The sequence below is a fragment of the Plectropomus leopardus genome, chromosome 15 (genome assembly GCF_026936395.1).
Source record: "Plectropomus leopardus strain MGB_pleo_1.0 chromosome 15, ASM2693639v1, whole genome shotgun sequence".
NCBI lineage: Eukaryota > Metazoa > Chordata > Actinopteri > Perciformes > Serranidae > Plectropomus > Plectropomus leopardus.
Window position 1 is genome coordinate 22,552,239 of NC_142190.1, and position 21,281 is coordinate 22,573,519.

At 38.6% G+C, this 21,281-nt stretch overlaps 1 protein-coding gene across 1 annotated transcript; it reads right to left on the reverse strand.

Moving 5' to 3' along the window:
* Positions 1 to 2,508: 2,508 nt before the first annotated feature.
* On the reverse strand, positions 2,509 to 19,715 carry ltn1 (listerin E3 ubiquitin protein ligase 1). The gene is made up of 32 exons (XM_042499189.2): positions 19,541 to 19,715; positions 19,127 to 19,333; positions 18,856 to 18,954; positions 17,969 to 18,199; positions 17,821 to 17,873; positions 17,529 to 17,709; positions 16,858 to 17,031; positions 16,244 to 16,434; positions 15,675 to 15,822; positions 15,325 to 15,582; positions 14,856 to 15,167; positions 13,037 to 13,252; positions 12,907 to 12,948; positions 12,618 to 12,807; positions 12,289 to 12,528; positions 12,050 to 12,203; positions 11,732 to 11,882; positions 11,406 to 11,616; positions 10,421 to 10,565; positions 10,084 to 10,197; positions 9,842 to 9,969; positions 9,611 to 9,746; positions 8,876 to 9,020; positions 8,440 to 8,653; positions 7,414 to 7,651; positions 7,177 to 7,254; positions 6,387 to 6,573; positions 5,557 to 5,722; positions 5,245 to 5,465; positions 4,907 to 5,101; positions 4,536 to 4,703; positions 2,509 to 3,333 (listed from the first exon to the last, which is right to left on the reverse strand). The coding sequence occupies exons 1-32, from the start codon at positions 19,580 to 19,582 to the stop codon at positions 3,271 to 3,273; spliced, it is 5,298 nt and encodes a 1,765-aa protein (XP_042355123.2). The 5' UTR covers positions 19,583 to 19,715; the 3' UTR covers positions 2,509 to 3,270.
* Positions 19,716 to 21,281: the final 1,566 nt, after the last annotated feature.

Sequence of the window (21,281 nt, forward strand, 5' to 3'; positions counted from 1 at the left end):
TGTTTCAATACGCTGTTTCATGCTGTTCTGAGGTGTTTTCAGCTGTTTTTTTGACATGTCAATTTTGAAATTTTTTCCATGCTTTAGCCTTGCCTTTTCGGTCATTTTTTCAACATTCAATATCATGGTGTTTTGGGCCGTTTTTGCAACTTTAAATGCTATGGCGTGTTTCAATACACTGTTTTATGCTGATTAGAGGTGTTTTCAGCTGTTTTTGGGACATGTCAATTTTTACATTTTTTCCATACTATAGCCTTGCCTTTTCGGTCATTTTTTCAACATTCAATATCATGGTGTTTTGGCCATTTTTGCAACTTTAAATGCTATGGTGTGTTTTAGAACGCTTTTTTATGCTGTTTAGAGGTTTTTATGCTTTTATTTTTAAATGTCAATTTTGAAATTTTTTCCATACTATAGCCTTGCCTTTTCGGTCATTTTTTCAACATTCAATATCATGGTGTTTTGGGCCGTTTTTGCAACTTTAAATGCTATGGCGTGTTTCAATACGCTGTTTTATGCTGATTAGAGGTGTTTTCAGCTGTTTTTTTGACATGTCAATTTTGACATTTTTTCCATACTATAGCCTTGCCTTTTCGGTCATTTTTTCAACATTCAATATCATGGTGTTTTTGGCCGTTTTTGCAACTTTAAATGCTATGGCGTGTTTCAATACGCTGTTTTATGCTGATTAGAGGTGTTTTCAGCTGTTTTTTTGACATGTCAATTTTGACATTTTTTCCATACTATAGCCTTGCCTTTTCGGTCATTTTTTCAACGTTCTGTATCTTTGCTTTTTTGGCCGTTTTAAACACTTTCGATGCTATGACGTGTTGCAGCACGCTGTTTTATGCTGTTTTGAGGTGTTTTCAGCTGTTTTTTTGACATGTCAATTTTGAAATTTTTTCCATACTATAGTCGCCTTTTCTGTCATTTTTTCAGCATTCAATATCATGGTGTTTTTGGCAATTTTTGCAACTTTAAATGCTATGGCGTGTTTCATTACACTGTTTTATGCTGTTTTGAGGTGTTTTCAGCTGTTTTTTTGACATGTCAGTTTTGACATTTTTTCCATACTATAGCCTTGCCTTTTCGGCCATTTTTTCAACGTTCTGTATCTTGATATTTTGGGCCTTTTTAAACACTTTCTATGCTATGGCGTGTCTGAATACGCTGTTTTATGCTGTTTTGGGGTGTTTTCAGCTGTTTTTGGGACATGTCAATTTTGACATTTTTTCCATACTATAGCCTTGCCTTTTCAGTCATTTTTTCAACATTCAATATCATGGTGTTTTGGGCCGTTTTTGCAACTTTAAATGCTATAGTGTGTTTCAGTACGCTGTTTTATGCTGTTTTGAGGTGTTTTCAGTTGTTTTTGGGACATGTCAATTTTGACATTTTTTCCATACTATAGCCTTGCCTTTTCGGTCATTTTTTCAACATTCAATATCATGGTGTTTTGGCCATTTTTGCAACTTTAAATGCTATGGCGTGTTTCAATGCGCTGTTTTATGCTGTTTTGAGGTGTTTTTGGCTGTTTTTGGGACATGTCAATTTTGACATTTTTTTCCATACTATAGCCTTGCCTTTTCTGTCATTTTTTCAACATTCTATATTATGGTGTTTTTGGCTGTTTTTGCAAATTTAAATGCTACGGCATGTCCAAATATGCTGTTTTATAATATCTTGAGGCTTTTTTTGCCATACTATTGCCTTGCATTTTCTGTCATTTTTTCCACATGCCAAATTAAGGTGTTTTTGGCCATTTTCGCAATTGTCTATGCTATGGCGTGTCTTGGAAGGCCATTTTATGTAGTTTAACATGGCACAATTTGTCAAGAACACCTTAAGGGAATTTTTTCGAATTTGACACAAATGTTTGAGTCGACTTAAGGATGAACAGATTAGAGTTTGGTGGTCAAAAGTCACAGTGACCTTGCATCATCTCATTCTTGTTAAAGTTATATGTCAAGTACATTGTGAGGGAATTTCTTCAAATTTGGCAATAACATTAACTTTAACTCAACGATTACCTGATTAGAGTTTGGTGGGTAAGGGTCATGGTGACCTCATAAAACATTTTTTGGCCATAAATGGAAAATCCATACACTTAAATTTAACTCAAATGTCTAACTTGATATAATGATGAAGTACTGACATTTTATATCCAAGAGGTCACGGGTCAACTCTGGCATCATAATGTTATGCAAAAACACTTCTCTGGCCATTACTTAATGTCATACGTCAGGATGGGGACACTACCCTCCCTTGGGTGTCTACCATGTGCTTATTATATAGATTTTCTGTGTCCATGTTTTCACAAACTTGGATTGGAAACTTGGACTTGACTGGTATGTGGAGCCATACAACAGAGTTGCTGTCATTCTATTTATTTATTTTTTTATCAGTTTCTTTTTGGACTTTGGCTTACTCTTTTTCTGTGTCACAGGGTGCATGCTTTGTTTGACCCCGGTTCTATGTGTACAGTCAAAGACAAATTGGATCTCTTAATAGTGTTATTATCTGATTGTATTTTATTTACTTTCCAGCATCATTTACAGCTTTATGCAGGCACAGGGGAAGACATTAGGTTTTGATATTTGTGAGCACTGGTATTTAGAAATAAAAACCTCACTAAAGAAGTTGCCTTTTCCTGCTTTACATGGGTGATCTCACCACATCATAAGGCATGTCAGAAATCAGACATTAGCTCTTTACACTCCTAAATATTAGGAAATATTTGCAAAAACTGTCTTGGGCATTGCAAAGTTTAAATTACTTAAAATTACATATTCGATAGGTGCTTTACATGATTAAAGCCCCTGGCTAGCTTTGGTTTTCCCAACATTGTCATTTAGCTTCTTCTACACTCCTATACGTTTCAAAAGGTAGAAAATTTAATCCGCAAAAAAAGATTTGAAAAAACTCTAACAGAAAAACATCAGCTTCTGATTCAGCACATACACTGCACAATAATGCACTGGTATTAACTGTTGACATCTAAACACTCTGCTTTACTGAATGTGGACAAAAAATTTGAAAAACATAACTATCACCCGATTTTACTGTACCTCAGTTCGGACTTTCACTGAGCAAATGAAACAAGATTTTCAGAACTAAATAATGCCAGCCATTTCAGTAAGAGAGAGCCTTTCAGCCCATTATCTGATCTAATAAATTGGACCTTAATGAATGTCTTTATGGAATCATAATTGATCCAGTCCCATGTGACTGGAGAGTTATCAACCATAACCTCCTTGTCAAAAGACTGCGTTAGAAGAAGGTTTCTCTGCACAGTGGACAGGTGGACTTGTTGCTGGATGTGAACCATTTGTACTGTAAAAGAAGGACAAAAAAAAATCAATCAGTGTAAAAGACAACAAAAAAGGGTTAAGGGTTAAGTACGTTCACTCTATATTAGATTTTGTCATGCTTTATCTTGTATGTGGTATTTAGTGACACAGCCAGTAGTGGGCTGTGGTTTTGTGATTTATGAGTAAAAGAAGACATGTAGAGTCACTGTATAGGGTTGGGTACAAAAAACTATCCCGTACGACTGATTTCTGTGCCTTGTTTCAGTGAGATGGCTAGCGAGCGAAAGATAGCGGGGGCCAGCACGCAAGTGGAATCGATAGAGTGAGTAAGAGAGATAGATAGAGACAGACAGAGAAGCCTTCTTTACAAAGAGATCACGCAAAAGGGACACTACGAAGGTTCTTCTTTGTACCACCTATGCAGTTTTATGCAGAACCAAACATTGGTGGCATCATGCCACAACCAGACCACACTCACTCAGGGAGGATCACTTAATCTCACTGTAGTAACATTCTCAACAGCTCCTAAACAGATAATGGAAAAAAAAACAAACACCCAACCCTATGTTTGTACAGAATTATGTATACACAGAATAACTACAGTTTGTTGCCTGTGCTATTGTTCTCTCTCTGTTATCTCCTTAGTCCTCAGTGGACTAAGATTATTTCAAGTCAAGAAGTATGTTTTTCTTTTGTTTTTTTTAGTCAGTGTGCTGGGCAGTGTACTTCTGGCGACCAGAAGGGATTCTGCTACGGAGTGAGTGCTCTTGACTTTTATGCTATTCTTTGGAGCAAGTTCCTACGGAAATGCAGGCAGCAGCACAGAGGAGGAGAGAACAGAGAGCTTCTGCTTAGAAGTTATTAACAGCTCACAGCATCTTAACAGAATACAGTCTCTGGCTTTTGTTTGATATCTAGTGTCTGCAAAAAATGGTGTTGCACATGTACGACCGGCCGTTAGCACTATTAACTTGTTTACTATCACGAATGCCGCTGTTACACTCAACAATTTGTCAGATATTTGCATTGAACAGCTAAATCAAATTCGACTGGTATAATTCTGAGTTGGGCACAGCACTTGACTGATCATATATTAAATAATAAGCTCAAAATTAATCAGTGTAGATTGTTCTTTTTAACATCTTCAGTGAAGGCACGGAAGATCTTGACAGACCACCATTGAATGTAATATGCGTATGTAATATAACTTGACAAATATCTCACCAAACACGCTGAGTGGAATTTCTTTTTGCAGGTGCGGCAACCTTTCTTGGGCAGGGAGTAGTTGGAGCCGTGGATAACAGAGAAGCAAATCATACAATCCTCTATTCCCTCGAAACGCTTATCCACGTTGTTCTTCCACAGAGCCAGGCCCTCCATTATACTGCCATTCTGGTAAGACAAACACATTTTTACATTGTTTTTTTTCATCCTTTTTTTTCTTTGTTCAACCCTAAAATAAATACATCTTCACAGCCCCCTTGGCCAGAATTGTTCGAGAATACTTCTGTGGCAGGGAAATAATCATACTGCAGGAGACACTGCTTAATACAGCAGCGTCTTGCATTTATGTCCATTGTGTGTTATGCTTCTACCTGATGTGTGAGGTAGGTGCTCAGCTGCAGCATCCAGTTCCTCCACTGCTGTACGGCAACTCCCACACGCTTCCCACTCTCCACTGTGATAGAGCCAAGAGGGTAGTTCTGTGGTAGCTGAATCACCAACTCGATGAAGATGTCATCCACTGAATAGGTAGCAATCACCTCCCGTGCTGCTGAGCGGGCCTTCACCTGGAGCAATGAAATATACACACTGTTTGCCTTTGCCATCAGGGGTCTATATCTATATCTATATCTATATCAGAGTAAATAACCCAAAACTAGTAATAGTTGCTGTTGCAGATACACACAGAGCAATGTGTTTGCTAACTTACAGTCATGCTGTCAAACATTTGAGTGCTGGAGTGGACAGATGAGATCTCCTGGGCTGAGAGAACAGGACTGACATATTTAATTGTGAATTTCTCCACAGCTGCGCTCACTCTCTTCTCCTGGCCGTTCCACCACAGTCGCACCATGGCAGGCAGGTCCTGCACTGTGCTGTAGTACACACTGCACGCCAGATGGGGGAGCTCCCACTCGACATTCTCACTGTCTAAAGGGCAAACAAAATAAAGGTAAGGAAATCTAAGTTTGTTTACATTTCAAAGCCATTTACACATGTTGCATACATGTGTGCTGCTTACTGTCAACAGCCAGAGACTGGCTCTCCGTAAAAAAGGTTCTGGTCTCCTTTGTCTCTGTCCCCTGGCCTGGGTAGGTGGGGTTCTCAGGCATCAGTTTGAAGAGGTGGAGGAGGAGCTTGTTAAGGGAGCAGCTTCTCTTCAAATACTGGGCATAATGGGCTCGCAGCTAGAGATAAATCAGAGGATCGGTCAGCACTGTGAGGAAATTTTAACCCTTTAAAACCTGGTTGGACATCAGTTTTCTTGTGCCACCTTCGAATGCCTTTCACAAGCTCTTTAACCCTTTGAAACCTCTGCAAATTGGTTTGATTTCTTTCAAATAAATGTCCAAAATTTGCACGAAAGTAGTCAGAGGTGACGAAGGAAATGACCCGAAAATTAATTTTTAAAAATCCAGAAGCTATCCAAAAATGAAAAAAAAAACTATATTTAGAATTATTAGAATCATATCATTAAATTTATGTTACATGGGGAAAGAAAACATATATTTAGTAATTTTCTATACTTTTGGGGGGGTAATTTTCCTGTTTGTTTTTTTGTTTTGTTTGTTGTTGGGTTTTTTTTTTTCATTTTTAAACAATGTATTTATTTACCTATTTATTTGCTTATTTTCAAATTTTCCTCCAACTTTTCACTAATTTCTTGCTATTTTTGGCCCCTGTGTTGATTAGTTGCTTACTGCCTTCTTCCTATGTTTTTGAAAGAAAACAAACCAATTTGCTCAGGGTTGAAAAGGTTAAAGCATACTTTCTTTGTGAAACATTGAAATCTTTTTGCATGTATACACTCAACTCACATGCCAAAAACAGGGAGTGTTTATCATGACTCACATGGGAGGGTGAAGATTTAAAAAAAGTGAGGAGCAGCTTCCAGGCCAGCAAGTACCCCAGGATGCAGGAGTACTCCACACTCAGAGGCTGGACCACTGCAAACTCTCCGACTTGAACACCTGCCAGGATACTATCACACAGTTCCTCACAGGTCGACAGGATGGACATCAGAGATGCTGGAGGAGAACTGAACACAAAAGAAACAGAACTCTACGAATACATTTTTTAAAAAAAATTCTATCAAGTCCAAAGATGTTTTCGTCTGGTACAGTAAAGGTTTGTACAGACTAATAGCAAAGCAATTTTTTTCATGCACTATTGTTAAAAAAAATCAAAGCAAAGAGTCAAATATGCATCCCTGGTAGCTGAAATGGTTCAAAATTATGTAACACTGTGTTATCGGTGTTGAGATTTCCTGAATCAGAAATGCAGGACAAACTTATTGTCACTGTCTGTGGGTACCAGCGCTCTACAACTCAACATCAGTGCTGTACAGAGACAGAACAAAAAGGAGGAGGGCCATAGCGAGTGAAGCCTCAGGACTACATGGCAGTTTCTGAAAATTTGTTACTTGATTCCAGCTATTGGTCAAACTTCACTACAAACCAAGTTAGCACAATCGCAAGCACAGCTAGCAATTTGGCCACATTCACACAGGTAATCCAAGGCAAAAATGTGCTTTTTATTTGGTCAGAACACACCTTAAGAATGCACATGATAATACCAATAATCCAGTTACTTTCAAATTTATGTGAAACTTACAGTAATATAATTTCTTCCAATTACTTACAGACTCGGCTCATCTCTGTCATCATCAGACTTGTTGTTGTCTCCTTCTCCATCACACTCGGGCAGCCCAGGCATGACCCTGTATCAACAATAAGCAAGTATGTTCATTTGTCTTTAATATCTTGTGGTAAGCATGAGGTATCATTCCCAACCTCCTGCAAAGATTTTTTTCCTGTTACTTTGAGGAAAATGTAGCCATGTTAGTGCACTGATACAAACTCTCAAACAAAACCCTTACTTTTCTAACAGGTGGTAGATGGTGATCTGCAGAGGTCTGGCCTTAAACAGCAACAGAGGGCAGAAAGTGTTGAGGAGCGTCTGGAGGGGCTCTGGCAGGTTTGTCATCTGGTCTGCTATGAACCGTGGTGGCAGGGAGTTCTGTTGTAGCTGCTGCACGGGCACATATGTCAGAGCCACGCCGACTGACTGCAGTACCGCCATTGGGAACACAGGGTCGTCCGGTTCAGTGAAGGCATCTGCACCCAGACATCAGACAAACAGAAGTTTGCTTCAACTGTTTGTATATTGCACTACCAATCATATACATTCTCTATTTAACAACTATAACCACATTACTTATCAATATGCTTGATGAAAAGCAACTATTACAAAGTCAAACAATTACTTTTTTTGTCACGTGTGTCCTGCCAGCTAAAAAAAAATTCACACATGCTTACAAAAAGCCTGGAATTTGCTGGTGTTAGCTGGGAACATAGCTGTTTTAAGAAATGTAGCCACTTCAAGGTACATATGAGAAAAGTGTTTCTGAAAAAATGCTTGCTTTTGAGTCTGTATGTGGTCAGAGATGTCCTGAACTCAAATATGTCCTGTTGTCAATGTTGTTTTACAGCACTTTAAGTATTACTAAATGTGACATTTTCAAGGTGCACAAATTTTGGCAATCCTCCAATTTATAGAGTAAAATTTATGTATTTTTAGTCTTTATAAAGTCTGAGTTGTCCTGACTGATATTTAATCATTGTCACATTTTTTTTCCAGTAAGAATAAAGTAATTTCACTCACATTTAAGTGGTACTGCTTAATTTATAAGGGACAACATTTCTTTAAACTTCCAGTGAATATATTCAATTAATGTATATTGTATATACTTTTGTGTGTGTGTGTGTGTATATATATATATATATATATATATATATATATATATATATATATATATATATATATATACTGAGTATATACTTTGTATAGTGGGCTTGTGTTCCCAGAGACAGTGTAAAAATCTGAAATTAAAATCCACACGCACCTGTGATATGGACTGGCAGAGGAAACAGCAGGTTGTAGATTCCTTCCACGAAGAAGTCTCTCCATTCACCAGTCAATTCAGACGGCAGCTTCTCCAGTACATCCGGTGAAGATGATGTGAAGAACTGGTTCAGCTTCACTATCAAAGCAGCGTCCTCACACACAAACAGCTGCACCCATGGGTTCCACAGACTGCTCACATTCTCACTCGCGGTCTGAAATTGGAAGCAAACAATTAGAAGGTTTAAGTGTGGGACAGCAGATACACACAAAAAATATCATATATTTAGGGGCAGCAGAGAGTACTGTAACATTTCAAACACTTGAGGTCAAGAGTTCAACCCATGACAGGAAGCCCACGACCCATGACCCTGTAGCACTACTCACTACCTCAAAAAACACAAAGCAGCACAATATATGTGTGATCTATGTCTCACCTCCAACCAGGCTAACATAGAGCAGAGCAAGAAGTCCCACTGGCTGCTCCCAAGAACTGTGGGACAGTGAGTCACCAGCCAGGACAGGAAACGCATCATCTCCACAGCAAGGTTCAACTGTTCTGCGGTAGCTTTAGACAGGTCACTGAAATATCAAGATGTGACAAATGTAGGTATATCATTGGAAACTGTATAAACTTGTACAGCATGTTGGAAAAAGTCAGAGTATAGCATGCTGAAAAGCTGATAGTATAAAAAAGATAGATATAAACATAAAAAAGCATAGTCAAGATTTTCTTTTAAATGGTCATGGTAAAAAGAAGAAAAAAAAATCATAGTATAGTATGTTAGTATGTCAGAAAATTGTCATAGTATAGTATGTTGAAAAAGTCATGGTTTAATATATAGAAAAAAAAGAAAAGTACAGTTATGTTGTGTCACAGTATAGTTATATATAAAAAAGGTTATAGTATGGCATGTCTAAACAAAAAACCAAAACATTTCTCTGTGTAGTAAGTTTAAAAAGTCATGTCAACAGCATGACATAGTTTGTCAAAAAGTCATAGTATGTCAAAAAAAAAATCATAGCGTAGTCACTGTATAAGATGACGAAAAAGCAATAGTATAGGATGTCAATAACACTGAAGAAAAAAAAATCACAGTATAGTGTTTAAAGAGATACAATATAAAAATCACAGCATACAAATTGTTGCATGGTTTTTGTGATTCCGTTACCTGCTAAAGAGGAACCAGTCCTCCTTACTGTTCCTCCACTCCATCAGGGTGGCCAGGATAGCCTGCACAACCTCCTCCTCTGTTTGTGTGTTGGCGTTGAGACAGCACAGCAGCACCGCCAAACATCCATACACATCTGTGACACATATCCCAAAATTGTTATTTGCTTGGGTCAAGTCCAGAATATTGTCCATGCTTGCATTTTGTATGTGTTTATGTGTTTATTCCCACCATCATTCTCTTGCCAGTTGATTATTCCAGCCGTTGCTAGAGCAACGAGAGTCTCTCTGTCTTCTTTGGTCATGGTGGGGCAGAGCACCTGGAGCGTGCTCAATTTGCTTTGAGACACCGGGAATAAACTGACCAAACAGAGACAATTTTTTAATAAACAACAGTGGTGGAAATGGTCATATACCAGGCTTCAGTGTGAAATGAAAAGCATTTCAAATACCATTAATAAACAAACTATTTACCTGTCTGCACTGCCATGAAGCTTCCTCACTGTTGCACTGTGAGTGGATGGCAAGTTGTTGGTGTGGATGTAGTTTTCTAGAGTCAGAGACCATAGACCTCCATCCTCCACTGACCTACAGTACAACAATACCATACACATACATGCAGTGAATATTGTTTCAAATAATTGCCTGGGAAAACAAATGTTCTTAAAAATCTGTTTTCATTTCTTTCAAGTTAGATTTCGTAAACAGCTTTTTCATTGACTGCATGAAAAATATCTTTTGATAAGGCTCTATGGAAGCTCTTTTTTATGTATTAAGTTATTACATGCAGTGGGTCTTGTGTGTAGCTCACCTTGAGTAGAGTGTCTGCAGCAGATCTTTCATAGCAACGTGGTTCTGGAGTCTCTCCAACAGACCTCCGTCAGTTAGCAGGCTGTGATATGCAGGGATGTAGTCTACCTCCTTACACCACTGCAGTGCATACAGCAGCTCTGAAACTGCCAAAGAAAAAACAAATATGTATAGAATATTTTATATATATATATATATATATATATATATATATATATATATATATATATATATATATATATATATATATATATATATATATATATATATATAAACTTGAGTATCAGGACATTATGTTTGTTGACACTGTATCAATTATTAGTTTATTACCATTTTCCATTTTCTTATTATGTTATTTTAACAATCCTGCAAGCACTTTTTATTATCATGTTTTCTTATCACTAATATGACAAATGTATTGTATTCAGATTGCACATGTTGGATGTTACAGGTACTGTGATAAATTCAAATACAGATCTAATTGCTGTGATTGCATGAAATTATTTTTAAATAATAATTATAATAACTTTATTTATATAGCACATATAGAAGCACAGTTCACAAAGTGCTTTGACAAACAAGGCAAGAAAGGTTTCTTGCAGAGGCAACATAACTATAAGAGCCAAACAATAATGCCGAACTAAGGCCAGACAAAATTGAAGGTAGAATTAAACAAGAGATACGAGGCAAAAACATATTAGAAGAAGACAGATGAAATAAGAAACGAGATTGAAATTTACTGGTGAGTTCTTAATACTATAAGTTTTCCTAAAATTAGAAAAATTTTAAAAAAAATCATGATATATTACCTTGCATAGATTATCACAATATATTTAATTGTAACCCCTGTATCATGATCATGACATATTGTATTGCCAGATCCCTGCCAATACAAAACCCTTATATACAATGCAGAAAACAGCATCATAGATTGATATGGAAAAACGTCAAAAAAAAGATTAAATTTTCTGTGTGTGTGTGTGTACCTGTGTACTTGAAGTTTGGAAAGTGCGAAGGACATTCTTCCTCCTTTTTGTCATGAGTTATGGATGCAACAGTCCAAGCCACCCTCCCCAACAGGGCACAGGTACAAAGGTGAGCTGGTGGCCTCGTTGACACTCTCAACTTCCAGATGTCCATGGAGGGTTTTTCACAAACTCCTCGGTGACGGCTGGACAGTAAGGGTTTTTTTATCCACTGGAGGGGACGAAAAAAAAGAGTGCTTTGTGTGAATAATCTAATTAAAGCTTATGGAAGATAGTGCTTGAATTAGTTGTTTTACTCAAGTAAGGATGATGGATTGGTGGCTAACCTGAGGAGGTAAGGCTTGTCTGATCCTTGTCCATTCTGTCTGGCTGGGCGTAAGTGTTGTAAAGAACTGGGCGAGGATGGGGGAATCTTGATCACAAACAGAGATGATTGTCTCCACCAGGTTCTGTACGGCCAGAATTAAAATCTGCAAACTATAACATAACACCAAGATGGGTTAGCTAGAACCACAACAAAGCCTTGGGACAGATTCTTCAGATAAGCTTGTATCAATTCAGACACTCAACATGCAAAAATTTAAGGACACCGTGGGGTTGTTTTTTTTTTTAAAAAAAAAAACTACAGAAGGTGTTTTTGTTACCTTTTAATATCCAGAGAATTGGTGAGTAGCTGGTTTGTCACCCAAAGGGCTGCACTGTACAGGAAACCACCTTTCTTGACCTCACATTCAGAGTGTTGGACCAACGACTGGACCCCAGCAACACACACTTTCCTCAGCTTATCTAAAAGTGAGTCTTTGAAAACAAAATCAACAAATGTAAGTTTTTTTTTTTGCTCGACTGAGAAGTCTATTTTTGTGTGCTTTGTGTAAGTACCTACCAGACAGGTGAGTGTGTCTTTGATCTTGGGCTGTGAGCTGGAAGACGGTGAGCAGGAGTTCCTCAGCAGAGAGAAGTAGCAGACAGTCTTGTACAGAAGAGAAGAATGTGGAGGCCACATCACAGATGAAGCAGATGAGTGGCTCCATGTTGCCTGCGTCTGACAGACTCTTGGTCTCAGACAGAGTGGCATGGAGCCTCTCTAAGATCTTCTCCAGGTACACCTCCCCTATCAGAGGCTCTGTTCAAGTAAAACAGATCAAAAGCATAATTATATAAAGTACTTTTCCACTGACAAGAAACAATTCGCAGGTGTGTGTCTGTGTTTACCATTGTTGTGGTGCTGAGAGAGGACCAGGCTAATAAGGGTCCAACTGTGGTTGCTGGTAGAAGAAGTAGAACTGGGAGAGCTGCTTCCCACCTTGCACAGCTCCTCAGTCAATCCCATGAGTTGCTCACCCAGAACTGAACCTTTCAGCCAGTCGTGGCAGCTCTTAAGAGCCTCAGGATCTGTACATGCCTGACAGGGCAGATAGTACCACAGATTTTTATAACCGTGTAAATCTGATGTACTGTTAGATAACACACTTTGATCTGTGTAAAAAGAAGACACACATACCCTCTGTATAATTTGCAGGATAATTCTCCACTGTAAATCCATCTAGAAACCAGAGAGAAGAGCACTGATGTCAGCAACGACACAACAGCAACACATCAGGTCATGTTAAAACATCTGCATCTTCTGTTACCGTGGTGATGTGATTGAGGATGCGGGTGGTCTCCTGCTGGCTGCAGCAGTAGAGTGAGCTGAAGACCATCTCCACCACGTGCTCTGTGTCTTTGCGGCTTTTCTCAGCCAGCCACACCACCACCCGCTCCAGTAGGAACTGCATTGCTGGATTCTTCATTGTCACCTCGGCACTCTGCTCACCGTCCGTTATTTTGTCATCCAGTTCAACCAATGTCTAAGACAAGCACAGTTTAGGGAAAGGATCATTTACATCATAGAGTTTTAAGAATTGTTAAAAATACGAATCCATACCAGTGTTTACGCACATTCAAGCACATTAATTAAAAATTGCAAATACTCAAAACTACTGCCAACAATTCTTAAGTGTGTGACAAGTTTTTACTTTGATCCCTTTCGACATTACAAAGACAAAGTGATAGCTCAAACTGACATCAGCCCTGTAAACACTGCCCATTTAAGGCTGTGTTGCACCGTTACTACCCTTTTTCATTCAGTATAATGAAGTACAGACACTGAATAAGGGGACAAAGCTGTTCCCACTTTAAGCCCGCGGCGGAGATAGTAACAGAACTAAATCAACGTCTTTGAAAAAAGTGTGAGCCAACAGAACTCGTGTGATGTTTTCACGTGTTAGTGTGCACCCCACCGACTTTGGCTATCACGTAGACATACAAATGTCATTGTGCAGTATTCCTAGAAAACTAATAAAAAACTCACAGTATAGTATTCCATAAAAGAGCATAAAAAAGCCACAGAATAGTATGTTATAAAAAATAGCAAAAATGTTGTAGTATGGTATTCTATAAAAAAAGTCATAAAACATCATAGTATAAAAATTTAAAAAATTTTAAAAAGTCCTATAGAAAACACACATATAAGCCTAGTCCCAATTTAACGCCAAATCCCTGTTACAAGCCCAGTGTGGCTACATATTTTGATAAATAAACGCCTTTTTCAATTAGAAGCCCGGTCTGGTTGACATAAAGTTCAGTTTTATAGATGTTCTTTGAACGTGTAACACTGGGTTGTTGGCTACCTGCTGGAGCTAATGTTAGTTAGCTGCTTAAATCACACATGCGAATATAAATGTTTTAACTTTTGTCAATATGTACATGCTACACGCATGGTCAGTGTGGTAAGATCCTTTACAATTTAGTCATTTAGTTAATTTTACTAACTAATGAGCTCCGAGAAGACGGTAATACCGGCACAATAAACAAGAGAGATGCAAAAACTAGGCTAAATTAAACATCTGATTGTATTTCCCCCTGCGACAGTGTGGCGACCTGTTCAGGGTGTACCCCGCCTCTCGACCTCCCCACGACCCTTACGAGGAGAAGCGGTTTCTGACAGTGAATGAATGAATGAATTGTATTTTCCATCTTTGTTGAGCAACAGTTTGTTTGAAAGGAAATAAAAGCCTGTCCCATTTAGACCCCTTACCAAAATATAAGCTTCACAGTAGTATGAAATGCCATAAGAATATAACTAAAAAGTCAGAGTAGAGGCGGCGGATGACTGTTTCTGCTATGTTTATGCCATTGTTATTGTTTAGAAAGCACTGCCCAACATGTACTGTAAATGTCACATTAGAGGCTGATGCTGTTGTTTTACACGTCATGCCGTCATGGCTCTTTTGCTTCTGGAACACCAGCATGCTATCTAAATTCACACACTTAAGTAGCATTATGACAGTATTTGAAAAAGCAAAGCGGGTGTAATGAAAGTTAATGGTTTCATCAGTAAAGCGGGATCTCTGTGTAAAAAGGACTGACACTGAAATACACTGTTGACTGTAATGGTCAAACATGACTTACACTGAAGACCCTTGGTGTGTGGAAAGACTGCAGGAGAAGGGAGAGGAAAACAAGGTGTTTCTCTGAGTTTTTCTCATTCACATGCACCAGGCACAGCTGTGCCAGTTGGCACACTACGTCCTCAAAATGCTGCGTCTGTAGGGACCCAGATGCCTTCTCATTCACCAGCTCTGACACCGTCTGAACAGGCTTCTCGACAGCATCCCCCTCGACTCCAGTTTTCTCATTGTCCTCTGGCTTAGAGAAACAGATCTTGACAGATTTCTTCTTCTGGACGTGCTTTCTTTTTACTCTCTCAGGGTAGCGCATTACCTGAAGACATGAGAGGAAAGTGAGAATAGATTTATTTAGGCATTGTGTTTGCTGTTTTACCTCAGCCACTTTTAAAGACATAAATGGCTCTGACAGCCATATTGATCTGCTGTATCCTTATTTGTCTGAGCTAGAGATTCCCCAAAACCAAACTCACCTGCAGCAAAATGGCTACCCCTTCCAAAGCCTGTGCATCTGCATCCTCATTGTCGGTGTAACGCACAAACAAAAGACAGAGTCCCTCCCAGAAGTCTGCCAAAAGCCGTTGAAAGACATCACTGCTGTCACCTGCTCCATCCTCGCTATGTAGGCTTGCCTTTTTCTCCCAGGAAACAAGCATTTCAGTGACCAAAAGGAAAAGAGGGCCATTTTGAAGGGAGGGACTACCAAGAGCCTTTTCTAGTAGTGGCAGAAGCTACAAAGAGACAAATAAAACTTTGTAAGAAAGGTAGGGACTTGAGAAGATCTGACATTGTAGGAAAAGTATTTGCAACTGTGTGATCCCACCTGCTGTGAAATAAGCATGATTCGAATTTTTCTCTGTTCGTCCTCCCCCTCTGTATTGTGGAGTACGCAGTACCTCAAGCACTCAACAACAGAAGTCACTATTACTGCACTTTCCGATGGGCTTGTGGCTGCACGCTCACTGGACAGCCTGAGACCAACATACAGATAGTAAAGGTTTTAGTCTGACACAGGACTGATTCATAACTTATAACAATAACATTGAAAGTGTTGTTTTTAAATCATATATATGAGGATAATAGCATTTTTTGCAAAATCACATACCAAATAATAATATCACTAATCAGTGCAATAACCTGTGCTCAACTATAATGCATTACATTGAAAAAGTACTCAAATGTAGAGAATTCAATTCAAGTGATTTTATGAGATAATAATCTAAATCTGCACAAAATCATTGATTTGACCGAGAGATTTTTTAAAAAACAAAACAATATTGTTATATTTTCTCAATAAGGTTCCTTTGAAATTCAATAATAAAAATAATACTGAATTAGCCCAAGCATAAATACCAGCACATGTTAAAAAAAAATAATAATAATAATAATTACCCTTGTATGACTGAAGAGAAGAAGGTGGTGTAGAAGTCCAAGCTTGGCTCAGTGACCTGTTGGGGCAGTTTGCTGAGGAGTGGCATTAGATTAGGGTGGAGTGCTTTAGCCATGCCTTTGCCACCCTCTTTTAGTAGAGCCCACAGTTTAGGTAAGAAGCCCTTCTTTGCATTCACATGAGCCCAGCAATCCTGAAACAGAGGCAGGAAAACCTAAGATTAGATGCAACGTAACAATAAATTGGCAAAACAAAGTCTTTGGTGAAATAGAGAAACCTCGATTGAGAATGTGTACAGTTGTATTTTTAAGATTTGTTTAAGAAAAGGGTCTAAGAATATGTGTTTTCTTGACATTTTGTGAATTCACTTTGTTTATTCATTTGAATTAAAAAAAAGCTAAGAGAGCTTGTACTAGTTTGCTTAGAGGTGAAATGCTGCCCCCCATAAGTTAGGAGCATTTGGACACACATCACACATTGCACCTTCAATATAACTCCATGCACTACCTGTCAATCCCCTCTAATAACATAGAGGAAGGGTAACTTTACAGAACACCTGACAAAATAATGGCATTAGCATTGCTATACATGTAAAGTCCTTCAAACAAAAGCTTACAGGGATTGTCGACACGACATGAAGAACAGCCTCCCACACTGGAGGCAGCACTACAGGATCTGTGTCATCAATGCTGAGGAGAACAGCAGGGCAGAGTCGTGCTGCTTCAGCCTGGACCAATGCTGGAGTGAACTCACACAGAGCACACACCATCTCAAAAAATGCCCCTCGCACCTGTGGAACAACACATAGTGCTAAATGAGGAAATATCTTCTTAAAAAAACAGATAATTGCATGTATATTAACAGAAGGTTAACAGAATATAAACTGCAGAAACTTAGTCCACTCCGTAGGGTAAAACCTTTCTATAATCTGTGTGTAACCTAGAGGGACATTTTGGCCTTAATATTTTGCTTTTACTTGTAAATAATATAATACAGTTACACAAGCATCTAAAATAAAACCAAAAAATTATTCTGATTATCAATCTTCAGTCAAAAAAATCACTCAGAGAATGTGAAATTAAAGAAAACCCAATAGTTTGTTTGTTTTTTAAACAGTGGGATAATGCCGTATGCATGGATATTGGAATATCACAATTGTCCAGTACAATATTTGTAAACTACAAACTTGTATTAAAATGAAAAACACACCTTATTTAAGTTGAGTAACATTACATAATGTGCATACATCAGGTGAGTGAGTTCATTAGTCCTACTTATTGCCAGTACCTGTGGTGTCTTGTGTTTGCTGTACTTCCAGAACTTCCCAGAGTTAAGAAGATGGGCTAGTCTTTCCTCCAACGCCGCCCTGTCACTCTGGAGCAGCAGGGAGAGCAGTCTCTTTACCCCCAACAGAGAACTGGTCAGCATGCGCACGTACTTGCCTTCTCTCTCCTCCTCTGTTACACTTCTAGAGAGCAGGGGGAACCAGTGACTCAGCAAAGTATCTGACAGAATGCATTATTGTTGTGCCCACACAGCCAGAGGGATGGACACAGAAAATACAATGAGCTAAACTTACTGTGGATCGCTCAGTGTGTCTGCTGTTTCCTTTAACAAAATATCTTGAAGTACCTGTAATGTAAGAATAACAACAATTTAATGTTAAATATAGCTCATTAAATTACGGAGCAAATTCCCTTGTCCGCACTAAAGCCACTACTACTCACATTAAGGATCTCATCCTTGCAGAAGCTGAGAGCCTCAGGCTGTTTGGTGGGTGAGAAAGCAGCCTGGAAGGCCTGGCACGCAGCAGAGGCTGCAGGTGTGTAAGTGTCACACTGGGACAGAATCCAGTGGCCCATCAAGCTCTTCAGAAAGGGAGCCAAGCTGCGACGCACTTTAAGCACCAGCTGCTCGAAGGCCTGCTGGGTGGCCTCCCTGATCCGGCGGTCATGGTCCTGATAGGCATAATGACGAAGAATATAATTCTCCTAATGCAGACACATCTCAAACACTTAAACACATTAAAGTCCCATTTAAATGTCATCCTTAATTTAAGTGTAGTCCCAGCCGAGCTTTTGTTCAGATATATTCCCCATCCTCTTCTTTGCTAGATTTCTAACCAAAACAAATAAGAGAGCATATTACCCCATGTTTAGCTACACTCCACTGGCTCCAAGTATCTTTCAGAAGACTCTGAGGATCTTGCAGATTCACTGTCATTCTATAATCCTTCCTGAGCTCTCAGATCTTCTGCTGCCGGGTTTTTAAATGCACACAATTATACGCACAAGAAGATAGGCAGTGTAGTTTTTGCTCTTAGCTATTCTTTAGCTATGCTCCAAAATTATGGAGTACACTGCCAAAAACTATAAGAGAAGTCCGTTTATTGAACATCACTTAACGACAGCTGAAAACATTTATTTAGTCTGGCTGTAATTCTTGTAACTATTATTTTAAATTAATTCTCTCAATTTTACAATTAAATTCTGATGGGACAGACAGAAATGCATAGTAATAGTTGTATATGTTTAAAATGCACTGTGTCCAAAACTTTTAAGTGACACTGATACAAAAAAAGCATTTCATAATCATGAATGTGTGGCCAGCTCACCACTGATATTTTGCAGTAAATCCTTGGCCAGTATGGCAGGACCCCTTTCACCTCTTCAGCATCCCGCTCCTGACACATGGACCCAAAGTCCTGCACAGCCTGTAAAGAGGACACAGCATCAGAACACAACATCTGGAGTGACTTCTCCATCCCAAACAAGAGACTGCTTTACATGTTTCATGTACACTGCAGTGAGTGTTATTTAAAATGGCAGGCTGTGTCTTACATTAGGTTGCCTATGTACAAAAGGTGGTTAAAAGTTTAAACTCACTTTCAATCTGGTTACAACATCCCTCTTCGACAGTTTCCTAAGCACCAGGCGGAAATCTGCATCTACCAGATTGTCTATCTCCTCTGCACCGTGGACAGCGGGGACATAACTCAGCTCCGAAGTGACCGTCGTGTCGAAGCCCACAAACCCCGGGATGACACCTCCCTCCCGGGCCAATACCTCAGCAGCGCGGCCGCTACTAGACGGCTGATATCAGAAAATAAAGGTTTCTTTATGTAAGACAAATCCCACAAAAGTAGAAATATTCTTCAAATGAAAAGGTCGTGGTTACGAAACAGCTGGGACAGCACAGCCACACGACACTGTTAGCTGTTGAAGTTTACATTAGCTTGTACTCGTGTTTGTAGCTAACACCGGCTAGCAACTTTGCTAGTAACAGAAAATGGTACTTACCCGAACATTTCCTTTAGTTCGCTGTTTGTTCTTACCCCCCATGGTTACACATTAACCTTAAAAGTATCCGTTTACTATGAAAAGTTGGTGGCTGCTAGCCTCGATAATGTTTGATAGCACAACGCGGAAGCCACTGAGCACACTCGTGTGACGTAACTGTTGACTTCCGGTCTACACCTTTCAAAATAAGGCGCCATCCTCTTTCCCTCCAAGTCAATGAATCCATCCATGGTCATAGCACTTAACAAATGGAAACCAGCTCTGTATATGGAGGACCACAAGTGTCACGGAAATTGCAACAAGGCATTTAATTAATAACTAATTGCATTATTAAAATCATAGACTCTAAAATGGGCATGAATACATTTGTAAATTACTGTATTAATCTATGTAAATTAATATAAAATACAACATAGTTTATTGTATGACATTTTAATGGGCAATAAAAAGAGGAATTATACAAATATACAAATAAAAATATGAATTCATTAATGATAGATTCATTTAAAAAGTGATTTACTAAAGAACATAAAGCTATGATTAAGTACATCATTTAAATACATATAATACATAAATCAATTAATTAAATAATAATGAAATTTTAAAAATCTATTCCAAAATAGAGCTTAAAATATTTCTAAATTATTTCCATGACTGTCATGGTCTTCCATAAACAAGTGATTTGAAACACAATGATTCAGGCAGGGAAATGTCTGAAACAGCCAAGAGGAAACTGATGGTGACCCCTAGTGTTGGCTTTGTGGGATTTTGAATTGCACTGTAAAATAAAATACCTCTGAGTCAAATGTTTTGATATTTGAGACTTTCTTAGAACCCAGGTTTTCCAAGATAATTGAAGGGGCTATCCCATTAATGAATCAACCATGCCTGTTTGTACAGACCTTAGCCAAGAGAAGATATGCACCATAATACCATATTGGTTATCTGTTCTTTACTATTATTTCACAATAAATACATACAATAGCTTCCGTGGGTATTCTGATGTTTTGGTTTTTTTTTACTTTGACTATGAAGCCACAAAGTGCGTATAAAAGTCAACTTAACACAGATCATGGATGTATTATGACACAGATATACTTACTTCCGGCATGGAGTTCTTCTTCTTCTTCAGTTGGAATAAACCAAAAGAATTGTGAGCTCATCGCTGCCCTCCATGAATATAGTGCAGATACTGCAGCCCTGTGAATAACAAGAACGTATTACCTCAATAGAGCATCACACTACTCAACCTCCAACATGTCCCAGCATCTGTAGGCCTGCCATGCTGGTGGATTTAGAGATAAAAAGTTGAAATCCAGTGATACATGTTGTCAATTTTAGTTATATCATTTCTGTTTTTTACTCTTACCATGCAGCATGACACTGAAAATATCTTTCCCCAAATAATTTTGCACTGTTGGGAGGCATGGCTGAGGAGAAGACAAGACATGGACACAGTATACTTACCTGTAACTCTGAAGGAGCAGAAACAGTGGCAACATACATGAGTAATATCTGATCATTTCTTACTGCTGAGAATCATCTGTATCTATTGCTGCAGCTATATCTAATTTCAAAGCCTTTGAGATATGCAGCCATGCATTCTTCATGTTGAAAAATGTTATCAGGTAAGAAATGACTGTGCACAGAAAAACAAACAGACCATGGACTTGGTATTAAAAAATATTTTAATGTATATGTTTTTGCCTACATGAAAAAACACTTGCAGAGAGTTGTATTA